Source organism: Podarcis filfolensis (assembly GCF_964270895.1).
Source record: "Podarcis filfolensis genome assembly, chromosome: 4".
NCBI classification, from domain to species: domain Eukaryota; kingdom Metazoa; phylum Chordata; class Lepidosauria; order Squamata; family Lacertidae; genus Podarcis; species Podarcis filfolensis.
In genome coordinates, this window is record NC_139607.1 from 8,192,764 (window position 1) to 8,213,879 (window position 21,116).

Below are 21,116 nucleotides of genomic sequence, written 5' to 3' on the forward strand. Positions count from 1 at the left end.
AGGCTAGTATTATTAAAATACTGCATGACTGTGTGTGAAACTTTTATGTTGTCGCTTTGTGGTTTTTTTCTTTGTAAGGAGGGGAGAGGGGAAATAAACTGAAGTTGGAGCATTTTGCATAATTTAATTAATTTATGGTTCTAAAACCTAATTTCCTCTCAGTATAAAGAAAACAGCTTCTAAGAGGGTGCCCTACAGCACCCAGGGATATCAGGTGTCCAAGCTCTTAAGCTTATTACAAAGAGTTGACAGCCACTGATGGAAACTTGAAAATGTAAGCTTCAAGCCTAGTTATGAAGAAGAAAATGAAAGAAAAAGAAAACTTTCTGAAATCATATGGGTGTCAGAAAGCAAGCAAGTACTGAACAGCTTGGAAAACTCATAGCTATATCACTCTATTTGTGTTCCGTGTAAATAGTTGAACACTAAATAAATATAATACATGTGTGTGCTTTTTAAATTAAAAAAAAAACCATCTTTGGAGAAACAACAAAAGATGTATTGTCTTATTTTCCCTTTTCCTGTAATATTTTTGCCCACTAATGTTCCTTGCTTTTGGTCTGGGAAGAAAAGAAAATGTGATTAACGGGGCCAAATTCAGTGTCCAAGTCGTTGTCTAAGGGATTATCCGGGACGTCTCACCTATGCCTTATTCTCTGGTTGTTATAATTTAAATTGCAGAGATATTTGTAATTAATCTGATTCTCCACCTGCATCTTTCTACAGGCATTAACCATTTGGAATCTAATTAACATAGGCTTCGATCTGAACTAAGGTGGCTGAACTTAGGTCCCAATGAAGTCAAGGGAACTTCATTTTTCCCTCATAAGGTATCCGTTGGCCCTTATACATCTTCTGTATTTTTATATGAACATTGCCTTGGCCTACTATAGTCTATGTATGATTATATTCTATGCTGAAAATACCTATACTCCATCTGCTAAATGTTAATCATTTTGGTCCCTCAATAAATGAAGGATCTTCTTCAGTATAATCATCCAAATCAAACATTTGGTTCTCCTTCCTCAAAATGTGAATATGCGTAGCACTTTACTTTTATGTGATGAAGCTTAACCGTTTGAAATTAGTTACCATATGGAAGAGAGACTACACCTCACTAAAGCATCTTGAGATCTTCAGATGAAAGGTTCTACTTAATACAGAGCATGATTAAACTAGAAATGGTGCATTAAGGAAATACTTCCGAAGAGAACAGAATATTACTTCAACAGCATTGGTATCACTTTTCCATAAAGGGCATGACGCCTTCAGAACCTATTGCACTCACAACTTGTGACCCATCAAGTGAAAAGCATCCCACCAACCATATATTGCAGATTGGCAGATGTTTCACTATCAAGTTTGTCAAACCACAACACATTGCCATGCACTGTGGGGTGCATTCAAAATGGCAGGTTGCAAATCACAGAGGCCTTTTTATAGGCAATTTCCTGCCCTCCCCTATTACAAAATTTTTAAAAAATTAGACTGGCCTCATGAATGAGACTTGGAACTCAGCTAGATTGGTAAAGAAAAAGTGTTCAAATGTGTTGTATATGTGGTATAACCAGTGCTTTTGGGGGGGGAAGAGATACGCAGAGGTACGCATACCCCTAAACATTTCGTGAATCTTTCTACTTTTGTCCATTTACTGTATTCCCCCCCCCAATTTGAACTATAAAATGGTGATTTTCATGAGTCAAAATCAGAGTACCCCTCAACAATTTTTAGAAGAAAAAGCACTGGATATAACACTTTGACACCAGATGGTGCTGTGAAGTCCCATCTTTCCCTACTGGATTTCTCTGTAGGAGTTTATAACACGTTTAACTGAATCGCTTCTTTGACATGTCTAGATCCAGACTTGGGCTCATTCGTCTGCACTCTTCCTCCACATGGTCATGAGAAGATTGGGATCCTTTCGTTCCACTTCTGTGTTAAGTCTAAATCCAGACAAACTGTGGTCAGGCTTAACTCTGGCTTAGGGAAGCTTGCCAAATTGACTCTATGGGTTACAATCCTGACTCCATTATTATTATTATTATTATTAATAATAATAATAATAATATACCACCACATACCTAGAGGACTCAATTACAGATAGGTAGCCGTGTTGGTCTGCCATAGTCAAAACAAAAAAAATTTTTTCCTTCCAGTAGCACCTTAAAGACCAACTAAGTTAGTTCTTGGTATGAGCTTTCGTGTGCATGCACACTTCTTCAGATACACTTCAGATTCCAACAAGTGTATCTGAAGAAGTGTGCATGCACACGAAAGCTCATACCAAGAACTAACTTAGTTGGTCTTTAAGGTGCTACTGGAAGGAAAAAAAAATTTTTGTTTTGACTAGAGGACTCAAGTAAACCATACTTAGGATTAGCCAAGCTTTCAAGTTTGACAAAAATAATAAGTCCCAGTTAATTGAAAATGAAATATTTCAAATCTCCTCACAGCTACACCAGAGACCGAGTGGTTGAAGACACCTCACAAGCGAAAGGCTTGCTCATGTAATGCAAAACCAAGTTTAGGACTGAGCTGGGGAACCTCAGACCTAAGGGCTTATATCTGTCTTCCAGGCTTCTCTTTGAGCTCTCCTTAGGCCACCCCCTGTCCTGAGACCACATCTCCTCTCCCCAGGTCAAAGGCGTCATTGGCATTCCTCTGTACTCCCCTTGAGCATTTTGTTCACATCACTGTGTTTATATGCAGGTATAAAAAAATTCAAATTTATGTTTGGACACGACGTTAAGAATTACATCACTTGCTCCACCTACGTTTTCCTCTGGCCCCACCACCATTGGCATGTGGCCCCCAAACATTTCCCTACAAGAAGATGTGCCCCTTGGGCTAAAAGGTTCCCCACACATGGCTGAGCATTACATTCCAACAATTTCATTGTGTGGATGATTATTATCAGTGAATTATTAACAAGTAAACTAAAACTCTGCATGATGCAATAGAGTCACAGTCCGCTAAGACGTGGCTTCCCAAACTATAAATTTTATCTCAAGTGACAATCAGTAATAATTAAAAGTCCAAAGTCCTTTTTTCCTGGCTAAGCTTCAGAGCTTCATAAACTGCTTCATCCTCTTAAGAGGAATGAAAAAACAAAAAGGGTTGAAAAGTATAAAGAACAGAACTTCTACAAATACATTAGCAGGGAAATTGATGTACCTGAAGGTATCATCAAAAAAATACCCTCACAATTTATAGCATACCTTTTTCAAGGACAACTTAAATGCTCACATCAATGAGAAATAATTGAGTGATAATTGTATGTTGACACTTATGAAAGCTTTACAAGCTTTTAAGAGCAAGTAGCTTTAAAGATTGACCAGGTTGTCCTATATATACTCCTCAGCTGTCTTTTATCCTGAGTTGTTTAGTTAACACCAGCTAACTGATTTGCCAGGGAAATGGCTACTCAAATTATTGTTAAGTGTGGTCACCTGAATCTAAAACACAATGCCCATTTATTTCAACAGAACATATAGACCCAACACTATTCAGATTACGGGAGAATATCCCACCTGCATGTGTGGGGCTCACTACTACCTAACTCCCAAGAAAGTTAGTTGTTTAGGGGTCAGCAGAGAGAACTTCACCCTCAAGACCATTCTGCGAGACTGAGATAGTGAAAATTTGGACCGAGGTCTTCCCAGTCCCAGTCTGACACACAGTTCTACCTGGTATTCAGAATACCTAAGGGAAGACAGGTGGTCAAGAGCTCATATGACAAGCCCTGAGTCAGGGCTCAGTCTCACTGAAATGGAACTTCAAAAGAAACTAACTTGTACCCACCAGTTTTGCCACAACGTGGGTGGGGATGCACATGTCACTTTATATCCTGTGGAAAACAGTGCAAAGTACATTGATGTACATTCCCAATGAGATGTACATCCTAATGATCATATGGGGTGTTCACGTGATTTGTGCTCATATTCCTGATCCAGCAAGTGATATGGAATGCCTGTGTTGGAGTAAGCAAGCCCAGGAATGATCTGCTGGACCAAGAACACATTATATTATTAGAACAATTTTTCAAGCAGCCTGTTTTGTACTGAACGTGTGTTTAAATATTCAAAATACTAAAGGTAGCAAATGTCATTTCTTTCATAGTTACAAAATGCAAACTCCAAGTGTTTTATCCTAATGAATAAATGAGTTTGTCCTTTATGTATAAAATATAGTTTGTGTTTGTTGCACAATATTTTTTAATAATAGATGAATTTTAGGTTTGCTTCAACATATTCAATAAAGTGTGATTAATTTGGTTTTTAAAAAATGCAAACTAGACATTACTATATTACTTTGCAAAATGCACAGCTTGCAACATTATTGTCTCAGTGGGATCTTAAATTGAATTGTAAAATGTGTCTTATTTCCAGTTTGATTTATGTAAGAAATTGCAGCGGTGAATATCCTTTTTGAAATTCAGTGCTTCCCAACTTCAATTACGCTTACATACAACCACACACGTGTGCGTTATGTTACAGAAAATGTTCAACATTTTGTGAATATCCAAGTGCTGACGGTCCAGGTGAATTTTGTGGATGCCCAAACCTAGATTACGTTTTCCCACTTTTCAGACATATACAAGTAAATTCTGAGCATCACATTCAGTTTAATTTACACTCAACGTATAGCTATCAGCTGTGCCAATAAAACTCAAATACTAAACTAATAACAGTACATATATTATACTAAAATATTCTAAATAAAATCTGCCCTAACCTTTACAGCTAAATATGCAAGTTATGTTGAGTGATTATTCCCACTGAGGCCTGCTCCTATCTTCATCCCACTCAGTTAATACTAGGCTTTCCTCATTATGGTGGAGAGCCACGATTATCTCATCACCCCCTGCCCCCAATCTTATAGGTCAGTAATCATCTGAAGCTACTACTCCTTTGAACCACAAAAAATAAGTATAAAAGATAAGGGATGTGCTTGAACTGAGCCTATGATACTCAAAATATTTGATGAATGTCGACAATCATGGGTGATCCTTCATTTTGGGAGCATTTAGCTTTGAATAATAACATTCACCAGATTTTGGACCTTCACCCGAATATAGAAAAGTATGTCTTAACAACTTAACTTGATTTGATATATCTTAAAGTAGCTTAGAATGAATGTCTGGATTCCCTTGCCTGTCTCCTACACATGCTATTTACATGTGTAATCAGTTTGTTATAAAGCTTTACAGATTTAGACTTTATATGTGTTCTGACTGGGGGGGGGGGAGATGACGACACCTGCCACACACCCACAATCTTCAAAGAATGCCTTTCTTCAGTGAATTATCATTTTCTCTCCTTTTTTTTTTTTTTTTGGTTTTCCATTATGACAAATTAGATAACACATTTTTGACATGTTCTGTGATTTTATTGCGATATTCTAAGTAATTACAAAATCTCTTTTTCTCCCCAAAAAAGCTCTCCTGTGCCCTTAGAATTAATCTATGATAGCATTTAGCTTGGCTTTTTGAAGTAAATATCACTAGATAAAAAAGCCAGCTGGTCCTGAATAATGGGATACTTGAATGCATGTATTAGTGTTTGAAAATGAGAGCACAAATCTTCTAAAAAGATTAATTTCCATAAGAAAGATAGCTCACAGATCTACAAAAAGCATAAATTCAAAACATAATAAACTGGCAAGAGAAAAAGGTAGATTAAAGTAAAGGCAGTAACACCTTGTTACTGCAGCTGTTATATAGCACTGATTCTGTATCAACTGCAATTGGTAAGTACTGGAAGGCTGTTCAAAGCTTTTGACATAAAGCGACAGTCTGGAAGATATTGTGTGCCATACGTAATAATGTGGCTGGGGACTGTGGTTTTTTTATATATAAATAATGTAACTCTCATTCTCAACAATCAGATCTTCAAGAGGAATCACAAAGAGGCTCAGAGCTCAGAGCCTCAGTATAACGTGAAGAGCAAAGCAACATTTTGTATGTTTATTAAAGATTTAGATTTGACAAGAGCTCTGCTTTATCACACTCCAAAAATACTACCATCACTACATAAAGCAACTTTTGCTGCCCTATGGAGTATACTTCTAATATCCTGTTTCAAAATAAGTTTCTTTGAATGGGTCTATAGTGCTGCTCACCCAGTGATTTTGACTATAATTAATGAAACAAATTTGCTGCTGGCCTTCAACAAAACACATGCAGATTCAAATTTTTTTATCTATTTCTAAAGTCAGCAGGAGTTTCTGAATAAGAAGAGGAGGGACCCTATCTAACAAAAATATGCCATGCACCATTTGATATGTTGTAGTGAAAGCTTAAGAGACCATTTCTATCCTAATCCTTAATGTGCCAAATGGAAGTAAGGCTACATGGTTTAAGCAGAACTTCTTTTTAAATAATACATCTATTAAAAAGATACAGGGCATAAAATTCAATAGATAAAAACATGACAAGCTACAAGTTCATATAATGATAGCCCTTGCATACATAGTTAATTATACGTGGCCCTTGGGATCCAATATTATCTCCATATTTAGTGCCCTACAGATATCCTAAGGGCTGCCCAAAACTTTGCTTTTGTGCTTATTCAGTGCAATCTTACATCCCTGCTAGCTCCACCTGCAATTCTTGTCCCCTCACTCTGAGGGGGTGATCACATCTATAACCATCACGTCTACATTCCAACCACAATATGAGACAAAGATCTAATGTAGTGGGTAATCCAGATTTGAGGGGAGGAATGTCACTTCATCTCTAGTTGGTTGTGTTGCTGCCACTCTGAGTGGGAAGGATTAGGCAGCAGCAAAGTCAGTGCAGTGCAAATGCACCCCTACCCTGCGCCCGCTACCTCCTGAGTTGGGTAGGGAGGTGGTACCACAAGGTATTTCCAGCAAAAGTGTATTCTGTGGTCTACTTCTGGAGAAGAGGCACGGATGCCATGTACACGTGGTAGCGTTTGTGCCATGGCTCCAGGTCCAAGCACCTCATGGCATTGGGCAACAGGCTGCCCAAGAACTACCAGCGGTTGACCCTGAAGAATGGGTTGCATTCACACATCATGACCTTCAACTATGTCATGGGTGATGCTCTGGGCTGCAGAAGCCGCCACCCCACCCCCCTTTGGAGTTTGCTTTTAAGAATGATCAGATAATTTTAGCCATTGTGGGGACCTCCTCTGGTACCCAAAGGGAATATATGTAAGGAGCTAAATGTTTACCCAGCAGAAATTACCTACTTGAAGAAAAAGGCTGAAGTCAGCTGGGCCATGAATGGCATCACTAAAGGGATTATAAAAACAGTCCCTCGGAAATGCTCCAATTATGGTGAAGTTCATACGTTGCAATCTCCAAGGCCTCTCTCCCAAAGCACTCATCAAACGCCTTGAAGAGAAAGAGGAAATGGAAGGCTATTTCCTAATTAACGGTACAGAAAAGGGGTCAGAATGGTGATTATGCCAAGGTGCAACTTTCTCCCTTGCAACGATAAAACCAAAATGGAAATCCAGAGGCCTTGGCTATGCAAAATGTGGTGTCTTGATACACTGTGCTAAAGATGAGCACATGGCACTTTCATTACCTTGAAAGGGGCACAGTGGTGGTGAACTTCATTCATCAGAAAGACCATGCATCCGGTCTTACAAAAAAGATTGCGGAGGTGTGCTACTTTTCCTTTGGCCTTCTGAATATTTATGCATATTTTCTCTATATCCTAACATGTCCATGAAGAAATCTACATTTTGAAAGGTGAAAATGTTGATTTTCACAAAGTAAGTGAATTTACTAATAAGCAGGTTTATATAATAGTAAATGCTGTGTTTTATAGTGTAACCTGCCCAGGGACTTTCTGGTAATGAGGTGGGTAAGAAATATATATTTTAATATGGTCATTGTTGTTGTTTTTCTATTGCTATTAGCAGTGATGTAGCTGGGCAGAGGTCAGGTGAGCATCACCACCCGGCTCACCATCGGGTCCTTTATGCCAAGAATTGAATCTGGGACTCCTGTATGTGAAGCAGATACTCTATAACTCAGCTACAGCCATTCCCTCCTATGCGATGGCACAATCATTTATTGTTTGTGATTTGGTTGTTTGGATGTGGACATCATTTACTAATTATTATATTATTATTTTGATTGGCTGTTTCTATTATGCCCTGTATCCCACCCTGGTCACTACAGATGGGTGGGTTATAAATAATCTTAACAAACAAATAATATATGATGATAGCAACGTATTGCATAAGGATTCTAATTGTTGGTTCACTATTATCCATTAAAAGAAAACTGTGATGGAAAATATAAACTATTAAGATTCATTTTATTATTTGTCATGTTAAAGAAAGTGCATACTTCTTACTTAATTTAATGATGGGATACTATCAACCACATTAAAAGAGATGCATATTCATAGTGTGTTAAATACTGAAGTACATTTGTGTCATAAATATTATTCTAAAATCATACTGACCAGGGAAGACACAAAATATTCATTTAGAGTGCTGAACATCCAGAAGCATTCCAATTATAATTGTGATTCTCTTTGGGTTATTCTATGAATAATACACAAAATGCTCAAAGCAATTTTTATATGGTAACTTGAGGTTGTTTTCCCCCCAACCTTCTCCAAGAAAGCTGCTTTTAATTAAAACATAAAGATGGTAGTTACAAGGTTTCTGCAAACATAACTGCTATTCCATTAAGGAAATGGCACAGCAAACAGTAAATAGTGCCCCCGAGGGAAATGTAAGTATTGATTTTATTACAATGTTGGTTGGTTTGTACTTGCAATTGTCAACTCTCATTTTAGGCTGTGCATTAAGTGTCCTTATAATAGCTTTAGAAAAGAGTAAATATTAATTAGAAAATATTGGTAATGCTTTTATATGTCTTGGGCTTACCGAACAATACAAATATTTTAAAAGAAAGAAAAGAGGGGCTGTTTGTAGCTAACAAAAAAAAAGGGAGAGCAACCCCATAAACAGATTAATTGATTTATGGACTTGATACAGTACGAGCTGTAAGTAGAGGTTTCTACTGAATGTACTTATTTTTAGCAACAAGTGACGAAAAACAGTATGTATATTTGCTAACGGTGAAGCACTCTAGTAGCTAACAGCTTGTATCCATGGGCAATTCACCCTTATGAGAGCCAAGTGGGGAGCACATGAGGAGTACATGAGGTCACCAGTAGTCTCAAGATGATGGCTGGCCAGATAGAAAGGCATTTCTGGGAACTAGCACCTTCACTGTAAACGTCCTTGCTGTGATTTGTGTCACTTCCATTTGTTGGTCACAGATTATGTCAGCTAGCAACTTCTCTGTAACCAGCAAACTACCAAAAAAAATTAATTTTTTTGCATTTGTTCTAGCAGACAAGTTCACAAAAAGCCTCAACACCAAACATCCTTTCGGTCAATCTGTGAGGGATTATGATGAAATAAGTGGCAAGTAAAAAAAAAAGGCAGCAGTTAACTTTTACAACAGCATGGAAGTCTAAATGGTAGAGTGACTCTGAAATAATGTGGGCAGGTTTCGTTTTTCTGTTGCCACCAACAGCAATACATAAAAAGACCTAAAAGCTAGACCACAAAAGGAAGACATTCTACTGAGCCTACAAACCTCCGCCTCTATTTAAGCAAGAAGCCAACAAAACCTACATTTCCTCCGGCGTGTTTAAGCAATAACAATTCACTACTGATCTCTCAAGGCGTCAGAGACGAGGGGTGGGGAAGGGGTGTGAATTATCATCATTCGGTTACGTTAAATGAGAGGTACAAACTTTTGATTCTAGAAGGGGAGAGAAAACTTCACATGCAATAAAATAAAATGCAATTGCAACACTTCATATTTTAGCATAGAGAAGGGAATGTAGTATTTAGCTCAACTGGAGGTAGCATTAGTTAAAAGTAAATTGTTTACATAAGCAGTTTCCAGATGCCAATCTTCTATCGTTTAGGGGAAATGCTAGAATTCACACTAATCTCAGGGCATTTTTTAAACATATGAAGTTGTGGAGAAATCCTGCCCCAGCCCTCCAGTAAACTAAAACTTCCCCATCAATAAAATACCCTTTTCAATTCTTTCATTCTCTTTCTGCAAGCAGAAGACATGGTTCCTTTGCTCCTCTGCCCATCTGGTCCATTCTGTGCAAAGATACTACTCAAGAAGGTGGTTTCTAGACATGCTGTTGAGGGATGTGAGGGGCAGATGGGGAAAATAGCCCATCTAGAAGTAAAACTCTGATCCTAAACCTCTACTGCCTACTGCCTATATTCAGAAGAAAAGGCTAAGGAGTAAAACCCTACACAAATCTGGAGTGGAGACCCTGAGATGGTAGGAAGGTGCATTGTAGGCCTCTGTCAGGGAACTGTCATCTGAGACGAAGGAGGTGAAAGGGCTCATGGAGGGTGAGAGAGACCACTCAGCGGAGGAGGGGACCAGCAGGGGGAGAAGTGGAGTTCCAAGGGAAAGTGAGTCGGAGGGAGGGCTCAGAGACACTTCAAGCGAGAACAGTGGGGAGGTTTCAGGACCTCCCGTAGGGACACCCACTCCTCGGCGGAAACTGTCACGCCGAGAGTCCAGAAGACGCGTTTCCGTTAAGGAGCTTTTATGCTGGAAGAAGTTCCGTAAACGCCCACTGTCCGATTCTACGAGCGATTGATGGAGCCATGCTTAAGGAGCTCCATCACAGACAGAGGTTTGGGAACTTAGCCAAACTCTGAGGGATCAGGATTTTACGCACAAGCAGCTCACCATCCCATCACAGCAATCGGACAGTCCCTGAAAGCAGCTTGTGCAGAGAGGCATCATGAGCAACCCAGCCGGAGCCGGAGGAGCAGCAGGAGCTGGAGAAAGTCCAAGTCTGGAAGAAAGGTACAGAGTGTTGGAACTCCAGCTAGCAATGCAAACGGCGAGGCTAGAAGAAAGGAGGGCGCAGGATGCAGAAAAGGCAAAAGGCGCTACACTAGCAAGAAAGATGCCAGGAATGGTGCAGAAGTTTGGGGGGGACCCCAGGAACTACCAAGCCTTTAGGACAGAGATGCAGTATGCTCTCGAACTGCAGTTTAACGACTTTCCCGATGAGGCATCGCGAGTGGCGTTTGTGATTGGCCATCTCGAAGGAGGGGCGAGAGACTGGGTCAGGCCCCTGATGGCAGGGAATAGTGACATGCTGAAGGACGCGAGGAAGTTTTTTCGCGCCATGGATTTGATGTTTTCCAGCGAGATTGAACAGGGACTGGTGCGCAGACAATTGATGGCTTGCAAACAGGGGAGCCGATCGGTTCGTGAGTACTGGACTGAGTTTACAATGTTGATACATAAATTGGGGTGGGACCTATCGGCGGAACCCATTCAAATGCTCTTTGAAGAGGGGCTTTCTTCGGCGGTGAAAGACGAACTTTCCCGGGCGCCCAGGGCGGAGTCTATGGACCAGCTGACCAAATCAGCGCTGACCATTGGAGCGCGCCAGGAGGCAAGAGCCTTGGAGAAGCGGGAGGGGAAAGGAGAGCGTTGGAGGGATTTCCGCATTCCAGAGATTCCAGAACCAAGTTTCCCGCCCGGAGAGCCGATGGAGGTTGGAACAGCGCGCGCGCGCGCAGTTTCAAATCCCAGTGAAGGGAGGAAGAAGGAGGGAAAGAGCGCCAAGAAATGTTATCTCTGCCAGCAGCCAGGTCACTTTGCCAGAGTCTGCCCGCAAAGAAAGGAATGGCAAGGGATGGCGGGAGCTGTTGGGGGGAAGGAGGAGGAAGTCCAGGGGCCAGTAAAAGCCAACGCCTGTCTGCCACTGTCAGTGCACTGCAGACAGGCCAAGGAGCAGTAAAAGTGCCCACTCCGGAACCTCCAAGACCAGCCCTAGTAATAGAGGTGTGGCTAGAGCTGGCAAACGGATACCCACTGAAGACCAAGGCGCTGTTGGACTCAGGCAGCTCCTGTAATTTTATGAGCAAGGAGTTTGCAGCTGAACACCAGATACAGACACTCCCTTTAGGCAACCCCCTGCAGGTCACCACGATCGATGGGAGGGAGCTGTTGGGGGGAGAAGTCAGCCTACAGACCGTCCCAATGGTTATGAGGGTGGCAAGGCACACCGAAAGGATAGCGTTCAATGTAGCCACCCTGGGAGGGGCGCCAGTCATTTTGGGAATGAGCTGGCTAGCGTTGCATGACCCGCTGGTGGGCTGGCATCAGAGAGTGGTCTCCTTTGGGTCAGCACATTGCCTGGAACACTGCAAAGAGGGGAAGGTGCCAGAAGGGGCAAAAGCCTCCCTAGCAGGGACGGAAGTGGCGGACAAAGGGAAGGTGCCCAAACAATACGCTGACCTGAGCAAGGTCTTCAGCGAAAGGGAAGCAGATAAACTACCACCGCATAGAGACTTTGACTGCCAAATTAACCTGGTCCCTGGGGCCCAGCTCCCCGTGGGCAAGCTGTACGCCATGTCAGACAGGGAAATGCAGGAGTTGAGGGAGTTTATTGACAAAAACCTGAAGAGAGGTTTCATCAGAGAGTCCAGAGCGGTGGGGGGCAGCCCAGTGTTTTTTGTGGACAAAAAAAACACGGATAAACCGAGATTGGTCGTGGACTACCGGCGGCTAAATGCCGTGTCAGAACCAGTGACTTTCCCCATGCCCAGGATTGATGACATTTTGACCAGGGTGAGGAAGGGAAAGATATTCACGAAACTGGACCTGAGAGGAGCTTACAACCTGATACGAATAAAGAAGGGGGATGAATGGAAGACAACGATGTTCACCCCCCTAGGGGCTTTCGAATATCTCGCTATGCCCTTTGGATTACAAGCAGGCTCCGCCTGTTTTCAATCGCTCATGAACCATGTACTGGGACCTTTGCTCTACAAGAATTGCGTGGCCTTCCTCGATGACGTGCTGATATATTCAGAGAATGAGGAGCAGCATGTAAAGGATGTCAGGGAAGTGCTGAGCCAGCTGCAAGCAAACCAGTTGTGGGTGAAACTGGAGAAGTGTCAGTTCCACACCAAGGAGGTGGAATTCCTGGGGTACCGCTTATCAGACAAGGGATTAGCCATGGATCCAGGCAAGGTCCAGGCGGTGCTGGAATGGAAGACACCGAAAACGAAAAAAGATGTGCAAAGGTTCTTAGGGTTTGGGAACTTTTACCGTAAATTCATCAAGAACTTTGCCCACTTAACGGCTCCCATCACGGACTGTCTAAGCAGCAAGAAGAAATTCGTTTGGACGGCGGAGGCGGAGCACGCTTTTGAGGAATTGAAAAAGGCATTCGCTTCGGAAGAACAGCTCCTGCATGTGGATTTACAAAAACCCATGAGAGTGGAAACTGATGCCTCAGACCGGGCGGTGGGGGTGGTGCTGCTTCAGCCAGGGAGCAATAAGTCGGAATGGAGACCGTGTGCCTTCTTTTCGCGTAAGCTGAACAAATCCGAGAGGAACTACACGGTATATGACCGAGAACTACTCGCCATTCACGAAGCGTTCCGGAGATGGAGTGTTCCGGCCGCGGAACTTTTTGTAGAAGAAATGGAAGCGATCCATCGTCAACTCCAACACAACTTAGAAAGGGCCAAAGAAGAATATAAGAGGCAGGCAGACAAGGGCAGAAGGGAAGGCGAAACAATTAGGGTGGGGAGTAGGGTCTGGCTATCAACCCAAGGATTGCCGTTCAAGGGGGGTTGCAAGAAATTGAGACCCAAAAGATTGGGACCATTTGAGGTCATCCAACAGGTCAACCCAGTGGCTTTCAGACTCCGGTTACCGAACCACATGAAACTGCACCCGGTATTCCACAGGTCATTACTGTCACCATACAGGGGGGAAGGTGAAGGGGTATCCACACGGGGGCCAGCCATAGAAGAAAGGGAAAGCCGCAACTATGTGGCGGAAATCATCGACTCCAGGTGGAAGGGTAATCAGGTGGAGTATTTGGTCGCGTGGGAAGGGGAACCGGAGTCGGAAAACACCTGGGTGAAGGCAGAGGAGGTCCATGACGAGGTCTTGATCGAAACGTTCCACCAAAGGTTCCCCAGGAAACCTCAGCCAGTAGCGAGGTTCCGGAGGGAGTACTTTGGCACCACCGACGATGAGGAGGAACTGGAGGGATTCAGGGAATCGGAGTTGGAAGGAGGTACAGACTCCGAGGAGGAGGAGTACTTGGAAACCGGAAACAGCAAAAGGTGGAGGGAAGTGTTCGAAACTTCAGAAGATGAGGGAGGTTCCTTCAGGGCTTTTGCTCCCTCGCCTCCCGCAGAGGAGGGGAGGGAAGGGGGTGAAGGGGGCCCTGGAGGGGAGGTGGATGTCAGGGAACTGTCATCTGAGACGAAGGAGGTGAAAGGGCTCATGGAGGGTGAGAGAGACCACTCAGCGGAGGAGGGGACCAGCAGGGGGAGAAGTGGAGTTCCAAGGGAAAGTGAGTCGGAGGGAGGGCTCAGAGACACTTCAAGCGAGAACAGTGGGGAGGTTTCAGGACCTCCCGTAGGGACACCCACTCCTCGGCGGAAACTGTCACGCCGAGAGTCCAGAAGACGCGTTTCCGTTAAGGAGCTTTTATGCTGGAAGAAGTTCCGTAAACGCCCACTGTCCGATTCTACGAGCGATTGATGGAGCCATGCTTAAGGAGCTCCATCACAGACAGAGGTTTGGGAACTTAGCCAAACTCTGAGGGATCAGGATTTTACGCACAAGCAGCTCACCATCCCATCACAGCAATCGGACAGTCCCTGAAAGCAGCTTGTGCAGAGAGGCATCATGAGCAACCCAGCCGGAGCCGGAGGAGCAGCAGGAGCTGGAGAAAGTCCAAGTCTGGAAGAAAGGTACAGAGTGTTGGAACTCCAGCTAGCAATGCAAACGGCGAGGCTAGAAGAAAGGAGGGCGCAGGATGCAGAAAAGGCAAAAGGCGCTACACTAGCAAGAAAGATGCCAGGAATGGTGCAGAAGTTTGGGGGGGACCCCAGGAACTACCAAGCCTTTAGGACAGAGATGCAGTATGCTCTCGAACTGCAGTTTAACGACTTTCCCGATGAGGCATCGCGAGTGGCGTTTGTGATTGGCCATCTCGAAGGAGGGGCGAGAGACTGGGTCAGGCCCCTGATGGCAGGGAATAGTGACATGCTGAAGGACGCGAGGAAGTTTTTTCGCGCCATGGATTTGATGTTTTCCAGCGAGATTGAACAGGGACTGGTGCGCAGACAATTGATGGCTTGCAAACAGGGGAGCCGATCGGTTCGTGAGTACTGGACTGAGTTTACAATGTTGATACATAAATTGGGGTGGGACCTATCGGCGGAACCCATTCAAATGCTCTTTGAAGAGGGGCTTTCTTCGGCGGTGAAAGACGAACTTTCCCGGGCGCCCAGGGCGGAGTCTATGGACCAGCTGACCAAATCAGCGCTGACCATTGGAGCGCGCCAGGAGGCAAGAGCCTTGGAGAAGCGGGAGGGGAAAGGAGAGCGTTGGAGGGATTTCCGCATTCCAGAGATTCCAGAACCAAGTTTCCCGCCCGGAGAGCCGATGGAGGTTGGAACAGCGCGCGCGCGCGCAGTTTCAAATCCCAGTGAAGGGAGGAAGAAGGAGGGAAAGAGCGCCAAGAAATGTTATCTCTGCCAGCAGCCAGGTCACTTTGCCAGAGTCTGCCCGCAAAGAAAGGAATGGCAAGGGATGGCGGGAGCTGTTGGGGGGAAGGAGGAGGAAGTCCAGGGGCCAGTAAAAGCCAACGCCTGTCTGCCACTGTCAGTGCACTGCAGACAGGCCAAGGAGCAGTAAAAGTGCCCACTCCGGAACCTCCAAGACCAGCCCTAGTAATAGAGGTGTGGCTAGAGCTGGCAAACGGATACCCACTGAAGACCAAGGCGCTGTTGGACTCAGGCAGCTCCTGTAATTTTATGAGCAAGGAGTTTGCAGCTGAACACCAGATACAGACACTCCCTTTAGGCAACCCCCTGCAGGTCACCACGATCGATGGGAGGGAGCTGTTGGGGGGAGAAGTCAGCCTACAGACCGTCCCAATGGTTATGAGGGTGGCAAGGCACACCGAAAGGATAGCGTTCAATGTAGCCACCCTGGGAGGGGCGCCAGTCATTTTGGGAATGAGCTGGCTAGCGTTGCATGACCCGCTGGTGGGCTGGCATCAGAGAGTGGTCTCCTTTGGGTCAGCACATTGCCTGGAACACTGCAAAGAGGGGAAGGTGCCAGAAGGGGCAAAAGCCTCCCTAGCAGGGACGGAAGTGGCGGACAAAGGGAAGGTGCCCAAACAATACGCTGACCTGAGCAAGGTCTTCAGCGAAAGGGAAGCAGATAAACTACCACCGCATAGAGACTTTGACTGCCAAATTAACCTGGTCCCTGGGGCCCAGCTCCCCGTGGGCAAGCTGTACGCCATGTCAGACAGGGAAATGCAGGAGTTGAGGGAGTTTATTGACAAAAACCTGAAGAGAGGTTTCATCAGAGAGTCCAGAGCGGTGGGGGGCAGCCCAGTGTTTTTTGTGGACAAAAAAAACACGGATAAACCGAGATTGGTCGTGGACTACCGGCGGCTAAATGCCGTGTCAGAACCAGTGACTTTCCCCATGCCCAGGATTGATGACATTTTGACCAGGGTGAGGAAGGGAAAGATATTCACGAAACTGGACCTGAGAGGAGCTTACAACCTGATACGAATAAAGAAGGGGGATGAATGGAAGACAACGATGTTCACCCCCCTAGGGGCTTTCGAATATCTCGCTATGCCCTTTGGATTACAAGCAGGCTCCGCCTGTTTTCAATCGCTCATGAACCATGTACTGGGACCTTTGCTCTACAAGAATTGCGTGGCCTTCCTCGATGACGTGCTGATATATTCAGAGAATGAGGAGCAGCATGTAAAGGATGTCAGGGAAGTGCTGAGCCAGCTGCAAGCAAACCAGTTGTGGGTGAAACTGGAGAAGTGTCAGTTCCACACCAAGGAGGTGGAATTCCTGGGGTACCGCTTATCAGACAAGGGATTAGCCATGGATCCAGGCAAGGTCCAGGCGGTGCTGGAATGGAAGACACCGAAAACGAAAAAAGATGTGCAAAGGTTCTTAGGGTTTGGGAACTTTTACCGTAAATTCATCAAGAACTTTGCCCACTTAACGGCTCCCATCACGGACTGTCTAAGCAGCAAGAAGAAATTCGTTTGGACGGCGGAGGCGGAGCACGCTTTTGAGGAATTGAAAAAGGCATTCGCTTCGGAAGAACAGCTCCTGCATGTGGATTTACAAAAACCCATGAGAGTGGAAACTGATGCCTCAGACCGGGCGGTGGGGGTGGTGCTGCTTCAGCCAGGGAGCAATAAGTCGGAATGGAGACCGTGTGCCTTCTTTTCGCGTAAGCTGAACAAATCCGAGAGGAACTACACGGTATATGACCGAGAACTACTCGCCATTCACGAAGCGTTCCGGAGATGGAGTGTTCCGGCCGCGGAACTTTTTGTAGAAGAAATGGAAGCGATCCATCGTCAACTCCAACACAACTTAGAAAGGGCCAAAGAAGAATATAAGAGGCAGGCAGACAAGGGCAGAAGGGAAGGCGAAACAATTAGGGTGGGGAGTAGGGTCTGGCTATCAACCCAAGGATTGCCGTTCAAGGGGGGTTGCAAGAAATTGAGACCCAAAAGATTGGGACCATTTGAGGTCATCCAACAGGTCAACCCAGTGGCTTTCAGACTCCGGTTACCGAACCACATGAAACTGCACCCGGTATTCCACAGGTCATTACTGTCACCATACAGGGGGGAAGGTGAAGGGGTATCCACACGGGGGCCAGCCATAGAAGAAAGGGAAAGCCGCAACTATGTGGCGGAAATCATCGACTCCAGGTGGAAGGGTAATCAGGTGGAGTATTTGGTCGCGTGGGAAGGGGAACCGGAGTCGGAAAACACCTGGGTGAAGGCAGAGGAGGTCCATGACGAGGTCTTGATCGAAACGTTCCACCAAAGGTTCCCCAGGAAACCTCAGCCAGTAGCGAGGTTCCGGAGGGAGTACTTTGGCACCACCGACGATGAGGAGGAACTGGAGGGATTCAGGGAATCGGAGTTGGAAGGAGGTACAGACTCCGAGGAGGAGGAGTACTTGGAAACCGGAAACAGCAAAAGGTGGAGGGAAGTGTTCGAAACTTCAGAAGATGAGGGAGGTTCCTTCAGGGCTTTTGCTCCCTCGCCTCCCGCAGAGGAGGGGAGGGAAGGGGGTGAAGGGGGCCCTGGAGGGGAGGTGGATGTCAGGGAACTGTCATCTGAGACGAAGGAGGTGAAAGGGCTCATGGAGGGTGAGAGAGACCACTCAGCGGAGGAGGGGACCAGCAGGGGGAGAAGTGGAGTTCCAAGGGAAAGTGAGTCGGAGGGAGGGCTCAGAGACACTTCAAGCGAGAACAGTGGGGAGGTTTCAGGACCTCCCGTAGGGACACCCACTCCTCGGCGGAAACTGTCACGCCGAGAGTCCAGAAGACGCGTTTCCGTTAAGGAGCTTTTATGCTGGAAGAAGTTCCGTAAACGCCCACTGTCCGATTCTACGAGCGATTGATGGAGCCATGCTTAAGGAGCTCCATCACAGACAGAGGTTTGGGAACTTAGCCAAACTCTGAGGGATCAGGATTTTACGCACAAGCAGCTCACCATCCCATCACAGCCTCCTTCCAGCAACTCCTGTAGCCAAGTTGGTGCCAAACATATTGCTCTGCTTTGCTTTGGACCACATCAGCAAGGCCAAGAGGGAGCCTTGTGCCCTGCGGAAGTCACTTCACTGCTGCTAACTCAGCGGTTTGACTTCACCCCTGGAGGCTCACTCCATTGTCTCTTGAGACAGATGCCAATATTCCTCCTGTCAAGTGCCTTTTTTATGCTTCTGAAATGTCTCGCACCCCAACTTTTGATATACACCCCTTTAAGTTCTTTCTGTTGGAAGAACTTTTTAAATTATTATTATCTCTTCCAGATATTATCTCTTCTCTGTTGGAAGAACTTTTTAAATTATTATTATCTCTTCCAGAAGTATACAAACAGGGCTGTGACAGCTAAGATGCAAGCTAACGTAAGGTTGTAATTCCTGTCTCTTTACTAGCACTTTACTCCTTTACTCCTTTACTCCTCACTTCAAACAAGTTCCCTCCCCCTTTTTAAAATTCATGATTAAATAGTTCTTCAAGCCAACTCAAGTAGAAAACTGGCATTTCCGGGAGAGGAATTCTAGCCACAACTTCTGTGTGGCATGGTAATTTTTGCCTGTAGAAGGATTCCTTTTGCATGGATATGAAGATACAGAGTTACTACCTCAGTGGGAACTAAAGACAGATTGGGTTTAGCCCAAGACCTATGAAAAGCAGAAACATAAACTAGATTAGTTAGTCCTTTTCATAAACCTTTTTTTGGGGTGGAGGCAAAATTCAAAAGGGCACTTCTAACCACACAAAAGACACTCTTAACCTTCTGTGAAAATACCAATTACACAATAAAAGCAATACCATGGCAAATGTATTATAACATTAAATGTGGTTTAAAGAAATTTAGCACTTACATCTAACTGCCTTTTTCCTACTGAAAATCCATTTTGTTGAGTGTCCTAGCAACATAAAAATGATTCAGTTATGCCCAAATTATGAATTATAAATAAAAACAAACACAACAACTGTGAAGCGTAGTCTACGCATGCAAGAACTTTGTTCAGTTGTTACAACCAGTTTAATAACAGAAGTTATCATTTAAATGGCACACATCAAATGTTCAGAGTCTTATATACATTGTATCAGCAACCTTTACAGCATCCTGCAGACCGCTTATTATTATTGAAAATGAGAGGCTCAGGCTAATAGAGAAAAAGCAGAGACTGCAGATCTCTTGAAGGCTACCTGTGGCATGACATTTTTTAATTATCACACCTAGGATGTTTTGACTGTGCAACCAAAAACATATAGTGAGAATGTGATAAGGCTGTAGGTATACAGCTATACTTGACCAGAGTTTTCTACACGTCTGGTGCACGTAATGGACATGGAACGGGGAGGCATCATAGTTGCAAACTCAGTCCCAAATCTGTACCATTCTGTTCACTGGGAGGTTTGAAAACACCTCTGCACTTTCATACAAAGGACCCTTTTCCATGCTTTCGGGAAATTTGCTTCTCCAGAGTTCCTAAACATGTGAACAGTCATCTGCACATATAATGGTACAGCAGATATCTTCAAACCTTATAAATGTGTAGTTAATTGCTGGTGATTTATTACTTCTTTTGCTTCAAATGCAAAGTGGAAATAGAATATATTTTCCTACTGCTTAACCTTTTTAAAACTTCTTTAACAGCTGTCGGATGTATAAAATCAGAAAATAAAAATGCATCTTTAACAAATCAAGTCTTTTCCTAATTACATTGTTTTAGAAAAGTACTGAAGATCCCTCTCTATGTGAATTAAAGCAGCACTCAGTTGGTGCTTTATTATCTTTTCAAGAAAATGATTTATTGTATGTAGCTGGAAAGCAAGAATATGGAAATGACATTTTCTGTGTTATTCGGGCAGCCTTGTCATCCATTCGGTGCTATACACAAGAAAAAAAATTAGCAGTAAGCTCTGGCATACCTAAACAAGCCTAGACACAAACTGGATCCCCCAAGTGTTGCCATGTTTCTTTACCATCTAACACTGTGATGTGGAACCTCCAGCCTGCAAGCCAGAAGGGCCCCTCCAAGCTTTTCTCTCCGGCCCTCAGGATTCTCCCCAGTTCATGACCCACATCGAGTGCTTTTGCCTGTATAGAATGAGTCCTTGAATTGTAACTTTTGATTTTGGCATGGCTGAAATGCAACCTACTGTACATAAGGAAGGGGCCTATCTCTTGCTACCTACCTTTGCTTCTGGTCCCATCAACCACTGTCATTCCATTTCTAGAAGGTTGCCCAGAAGGAAGAGAACTTCTCAGGCTGGAAAGGTTTCCTCACCACTGCCCCAACTGAAATGCTCCTGTTAGGGGTTCCAGTCACCAACCCTGAACTCCTCTAGGATACAATCAGTTTTTAGGAGTTCAGGCAGACCAGGTCTCCCCTCCCAGTTTTCATATTTTATTTATTTTGAGAGTGACATTCTACATTCCAAGGCTCTGAGAGACCACTGAACATGCTTGGACCTCCTGGAGATAGATAGAT

At 44.4% G+C, this 21,116-nt stretch overlaps 1 protein-coding gene across 11 annotated transcripts in view; it reads right to left on the bottom strand.

The window, feature by feature from the left end:
- Positions 1–21,116, bottom strand: part of DACH1 (dachshund family transcription factor 1) — a 354,384-nt gene that overhangs the window by 117,869 nt on the left and 215,399 nt on the right. For 2 of the 11 annotated variants that reach the window (XM_083610657.1, XM_083610655.1), the window contains exon 4: positions 19,497–19,541. The exons of the other annotated variants lie outside the window; for them this stretch is intronic. In XM_083610657.1, the coding sequence (XP_083466783.1) occupies positions 19,497–19,541 (45 nt within the window). The remainder of the gene's footprint in view (positions 1–19,496; positions 19,542–21,116) is intronic. 11 annotated transcript variants of the gene reach the window in all.